The sequence below is a fragment of the Leuresthes tenuis genome, unplaced genomic scaffold (assembly GCF_036924035.1).
Source record: "Leuresthes tenuis unplaced genomic scaffold, fLeuTen1.0.hap1 SCAF_12, whole genome shotgun sequence".
NCBI lineage: Eukaryota > Metazoa > Chordata > Actinopteri > Atheriniformes > Atherinopsidae > Leuresthes > Leuresthes tenuis.
Window position 1 is genome coordinate 22,225,264 of NW_027325366.1, and position 6,036 is coordinate 22,231,299.

The following is a 6,036-nucleotide window of genomic DNA, read 5'->3' on the forward strand; positions in this document are numbered from 1 at the left end:
CAGTCTCAGTGGTAATCCAACCAAATGTTGCGGCAACATTTGTTGAGTCAGGAAAAGATATCTAAAGACGGATGAGGCGCTCTCCACAGTAGGGAAGACTTCTGAAAGATGGCTGGTCACACAAAATCACTTCATTTTCTGCCTTTTTAGGTTAGGTTTCGTTTGGCTGCACAATCTGTGAGTTAAACGGACATTTGGATAAACTATATATATATAGGCCACTAAATGGAATTTTCTTTCTTTTTCACATTGGGAGTGAACACAGAGCAGAGCAAGGTGTCCACAGGTGTTGGAGGAGAGCAGGGGGAAACAGAACGTCCTCTCATAAGGATGATTCAAACACGGTATCTCTAGTGCGATTAATGTATTCTTATTTCCGCCGATGTCTAAAATGATAGTCGACATGATGTGAAACTACCAGATTCCCTGCAAAAAAATGCAAATCATGTCAGTCGAACGGGATTGAGTCAAACATACCCTGACCATACAGTTAACATCATTTATTATGTTTCAGTCACGTTACAGCAGATATACAGAGATTTTTTTTCACGACAGCATAGCATACAGGCTGTGAAAATGAACCAACGGGATATAAATCAATATGAAGAAAGACCCCTAAGTCTACAACACTTATAACTTTCTTTAACCACATGAATGTAATGAATGTAGCAGTGATCAGTAACGCCATTTACACTTTTAGTAGCCTACTGCTTCCATAAAGTACAAAATACATCTTTTTTTTTCTTTCTTTTTTTTTTTCCACTGACAGGGATTATTAGGCCAGTATATGCTACACGAGACCATTTCATGTACAGATTCCTAAATATCTTTAGTTACTAACAGTTTGGGCTACTTAACAGAAGAAAGGTGGCTTTGAAAACACTAAGCCAATTATGGACGCGAGTTCATCTTATTCTGTGTACATTAAATCACTATCACAAATGTCCCAGAGTATTTACAATATATTCATAATTACAGTTATTCTGATTCAACAGTGTGGCGACAAGGCGCCCAGTTTATGGCAGAACTGAGAAGATAAATGTGCACTTTGGCCATTTACTGCGAAGGATTAAAATAGATAGATAGATAGATAGATAGATAGATAGATAGATAGATAGATAGATAGATAGATAGATAGATAGATAGATAGATAGATAGATAGATAGATAGATAGATAGATAGATAGATAGATAGATAGATAGATAGATAGATAGATAGATAGATAGATAGATAGATAGATAGATAGATAGATAGATAGATAGATAGATAGATAGATAGATAGTTTCTTTTGTTCTAACTGTGAGGATAAAAGCTGTAATAACCAATGTCCTTTGTACAGTTTTTCTCGCACTCTCTCGGTGCCAGCAGCTCAGATTTTAACGGGGACACAGTCTCTGGAATTGGTGTGGCAGAGGGCGAGATCCTTCTCCGTTTGGCCTGTTCAAAGATACCAGAATCACTCGAATCAATGGATTTAATGGAGGACGGCGTCTCTATCCAGCTCGACTCAGATGTCATGTCTTTGGGTTTGGTCTCCTCCGAGCCACCGATCGGTGACCTCTCTGTTGCGATGGAGTCCCCCTCCTCCGACAGGTAGTTGGTGCCTGCTCTGCCGCCGATAGTGTTGGCGGGCCAGCAGGAAAAGACCGAGCTGGATTTACTATTTACACCACAGTACTGCGGCGGCGTGCGTCCTCCCCAGCCAGACGGGTCTGCGTAATAGCCAAGAGGCCGGTTGGAGCAGCCCGCTGTCGGCAGGGGAAGAGCCTTCACTCCGGCCGCTGCGTAGGACAGCAAGGTGGCCGCGTTACCGGCGAAATCAGCGGCGTCGTATGCCGAGGCAGCAAAGTCCAGTCGGTTGTTGGCAGGGGTGACAAACCATCGCTGCGGGGGGGTGGCAACAGTGGGCTCCTCGGTTTGCTGCGGGGATAGCAAGCTGTTGCCGAGTGGGACGCTGCGCTCCGTGCCAGGACCAGTCCCCACGCCAGGGTGAAAGCGAGATTTGGCATAAGTGCTGACAAATTGGTCCTGCAGGAAAGAGCTAGGCATGGCGTATCTCGCACCCGGCACGATCTGTGAACGCGGAGAGTCACCCGGTGATGGAGTTAGGCGGTCAATGTCGCAACCTGTGTAGACACTGAAAAGATGGAGAGAAAAACAGACAGACAATTCAGATGCTAAATGGTGCGCGGTGATGGGTTGTCTAGAAATGAGAGAAACTTAGGTCACAAATTTAGTAAGGAACCTCTCAAGTTATACGGTTTCCTTTTGCTGTTTTTTTTAAAAAAAAAATCTTTTATTTAATCCGGCTTTCTAAAAATGAGATAATTGTGGCGCTTTAAAAAGCTCAAAATGGGTCTTCTCCCTAAAGAAACATCTGACTGAATTGAGAAAAGGTGTGTCGCCAAGAAGAACCAAAATCACCAAAAGCATCTCTTCGATTTTCCAATCACTCCTCAGTGCGCATTTACTGCAAAAAAAAACCTTGCCGAATTCAAATGAAGGCGCAACAGTTATTGATAAAAACACATACTGACTCAGTCATTTTTTTTCTTTTGCAGCATTTATGTGGCATTTCTGTCTGTTAAATGAATATTCTTTGCCTCGGTTTGGACCCAAGTCTCCTGCATTTTTTTTAAATCACGTGAGGTCGAAACAGGATGAGAAGCATCTAAAAGAAATACTCTGAATCACAGCGCTGCTTTTCACCGTTGTTTTCGCCTTTTTTTCCAAAGGTAACCTGGTTGTTGTTAATGGGTTAGTTTTGTTTTGTTTTTTTCTTTTTTTAAGAATTAGAATCGCAGCAACGTGTAAACAAACATACTGAATACAATATTCTGAAAACAAAGACGGAAATGAAGTTTGGAAAAGCTGGAAAAACGAGCTTACGTGTCATAATTGTCCCGAAATCCTTTCGCAAACGGGTTGTGGTCGATTTTCAGCTGCGTGATCTGTGGGAGGGGAAGAAAAATAAATGTGTATTTGCAGAGGTTGAAAAAACGTGAGTCTGGAGTTCAGTGCAATGAAACTTAAAGAAAAAAAACTTCTAGTTCTGTTGTTTATTTGTTTGTTTTTTTTGTTTTTTTGTTCTATTTGAGTTAAAAAAAATAGGAAACTCTTTTGCCGCATAAAGAATTAAATTAGCAATTAGTGAGTGCAAAACTGCACACAAAAGCGAATACTAACAACAGTTGCAGAGGGGGTGAAGCATGTTTCCATGACGCTGAGCAGAGTTTCAACTCCTGCAAATTAATAGACAATTGCTGATACTCCCTGTTTGAATTTAAGGTCTTTATCTATTTATTTATTTTAAATTCCCATTCAATGGGCAAAATTTCGACTCCCTGCCCCGGTGATGTTGAAAGGGTTAAGAGTGCACAAGTGGACTTCTGTGGGTGGTCTTACGTCGGTGTTCTGGTAAGCTGTGACGGCGATGAACTGCGTCTCCGTGAAGGTGAAAGTCTGAACTCTTCCTGGTTGGCTGGTGTCCTCTGTCCCATCCTCGCTGACTTCCACCACGTGGAGCCGGGGTTGATACTTGTGGAGAGACTGGAGTACCACCATCTGGAGTTACAATGGAAGGCGCGCGTCAAAAAAAGAAAGAAACATTTTCAAAAGTACTGCCCAATAAATAGAGGGGGGGGGGGGGGGTTAAAATTCTAATTAAAATAGCCAAAACATTAAAAAAAAATACTCTGAGGTTGAACTGTTGGTTATCGTGTTGAATTACCTGTCCCGTGTTGTTGGAGGCACCTTTGTTGTTTGTGAGCTTTAGCTTTCCAAACGATATCTCTTGACGCATCCAATGAGCACCAGTATTCGGTGAGTCCGGGTGCATGTAAACTCTATTTCCTGCAGAAAAATACAAGTAGAAATAAGACTTCAGTGACCGTAAACGTTTCATTTGAAAAAAAAAAAAAAAAAAAGAACAAGAAAAAAAATTAACACGTAAAAAATATCAAGAAAGAAAGAAAGAGAAAAAAGATTTGTAGTGGAAATCTTATCCAAAAAAAATACATACGACAGCTACCTATCACGTTAGTGTCTGCTTTTCCACATGGAACCCACTTTCCACCTTGGAATCGCCAGTGATTTGGATCAGCGAGTATAACATCCACGAATATATTGTAGTGAGCAGTGGGGTCAAGGCCAGAAATGTTGAAGCTTAAAAATGGAAACATTCGTCTGCGATGGGAGAAAAAATAAAAAAATAAACAGATTTAGCAAATGCTCCTCAAATCGAAAGCCACACAAATCGATTTCGGTTTGTTTTATTTTTATTTTTAATCAAAGTCGCTATGCATTTTTTAAAAATCTTTTTTATTTGATCATACACACTCTTTTTTTTTTTAAACTTTGCATTCATTGACTATGATGTAATGGGGGTGGAAAAAAATTTGGATTATTCCTTGTGGCCTTTGACAGGCGTGCGCGCACTTACCGCCCTTGCTTTGTGATGATCATCTCTGTTTGGTGTCGGTGAAACTTCAGCCACAGGGCCCTGTTGCACAGATACACCTGCGCTTTCCCCGGAACCAGTCCTGCTTGCGCCGAGGAGAACTGGTAAAAAGCCCCTCCTTGGTACGTGTGTCCATATTGTTGCGCATAAGGGTAACCCGCTGCAGGGTAGCCTTGAGGTGAAGTGTTGGTTAAAAGGCTGTTGTAAGCTCCATTAGTTATGACGGGGTGATGGGCCATGTAACGGCTGGGACTTCCGATAGAAAAAGCAGGGTGCGCTGGTCCATGCTGGCTCGGATAAGGGAACATGGCACCGGGAGCTGCTGAGACAGACGGCGGCTGGGTAGACGGAGAAAAGATGCACCTTTCTCCTGCAGATCCATCGAAATTATGACGGATGTCAGAGACTCCGTGAAGATCAGGAGAGAGTTTGCCCCTCTGGACGTCCCCTGATGCGTCCTTGGAGTCGGGAAAATTGTCTGCCTCTGACTGATTCGTCATCTCCCTGGAGTTTTTTTTCAGAGGTGAACTTCTCTCCAGGTTGTCACTTGCAGATATAATAGGATGGTCCTGCAACGAAAGCTCTGATCCATTGGAGCTCGCAAAGCCACTGCCCACATTCATAAATTTCTTGGAGAGATCACTCGCCAGCGAGATGCAATTCTCGACCTGCATAGCTCAATAGGAAGCAACTATTAGCTCAACCTATATCACAAGCTTTTGCACACGCCTTTCCTCATCTAACACTTTGAAAACGCCTTAGAGAACGGAAGGCGGCAAATTAGCCAATTGACACCATCCAGCAATCAGGGTGGATTTTCTCTCCTTCACTCTCCCAGCTTTGCTAATGAAACAAGTGCTGCCATTGGTTAACTCAGGGTTGTAATTTAATTAGACAGCTCTTAATTAGGACAATCCGAGGAGCGCCGTGAGCAAAGTGATTTGTTTGTAGTGTGACACGGGCCTATATGTGATTAAAACATATGGACTCCGACTGTTTTCTCCCGATAATAATAATAAAAAATTTAAAAAGGAAACTGAGAGAAAAAAAATCAGAGAAGCCCGATGTAATTGTTGCTTTCTACTACCAGCTACGTTATTTACCTTGACCCGCGTTATTTACCTATTCATGCGCCATGAGTGCTAAAGTGTGTCCGCAGAAGAAATGAAGATATATTATTAACACGCTAAAAATGACAGTCCATGGCAGGCAGGGCATCCGAAACCTTAAAATGTTTGTGATATGGCGTGAAATCATGGCGTCGCGCTGAGGATGTGTTTATGAATCCTAGGGCTGGTTAATATTTCATGCGCCGAAAGTTATGAAGCGCTGCACTGATAACCGAGGCTGCCGTGGCAAACACCGGAGGATCTCCAAATACTAATACTATTGGGACTGCAGGTTGAGGGTTGTTCTGAAACCATTTAATTTCTGCTTTTTGGGGAGAAATAACTTAACATTCTTATATATATTAGATAAGAATGAGATGAGAAATCAATAAAAAAAAAAAAACATTTTGATAGGTTTATGACGAATACTCCAAACCTACTTGAGGTTCTCACTACCATGTATTATTA

General features: G+C 42.0%; 1 protein-coding gene across 2 annotated transcripts; it reads right to left on the bottom strand.

Moving 5' to 3' along the window:
• Positions 1–1,287: 1,287 nt before the first annotated feature.
• Positions 1,288–5,379, bottom strand: tbr1b (T-box brain transcription factor 1b). Of its 2 annotated transcripts, none has more exons than XM_072397109.1 (6): positions 4,442–5,379; positions 4,031–4,185; positions 3,731–3,852; positions 3,406–3,564; positions 2,890–2,951; positions 1,288–2,137 (listed from the first exon to the last, which is right to left on the bottom strand). In XM_072397109.1, the coding sequence occupies exons 1-6, from the start codon at positions 5,131–5,133 to the stop codon at positions 1,294–1,296; spliced, it is 2,034 nt and encodes a 677-aa protein (XP_072253210.1). In that variant the 5' UTR covers positions 5,134–5,379; the 3' UTR covers positions 1,288–1,293. The 2 variants fall into 2 exon arrangements, with proteins under 2 accessions (XP_072253210.1, XP_072253209.1); XM_072397108.1 differs by having other exon boundaries at positions 4,022–4,185.
• Between the last annotated feature and the right edge of the window lie 657 nt (positions 5,380–6,036).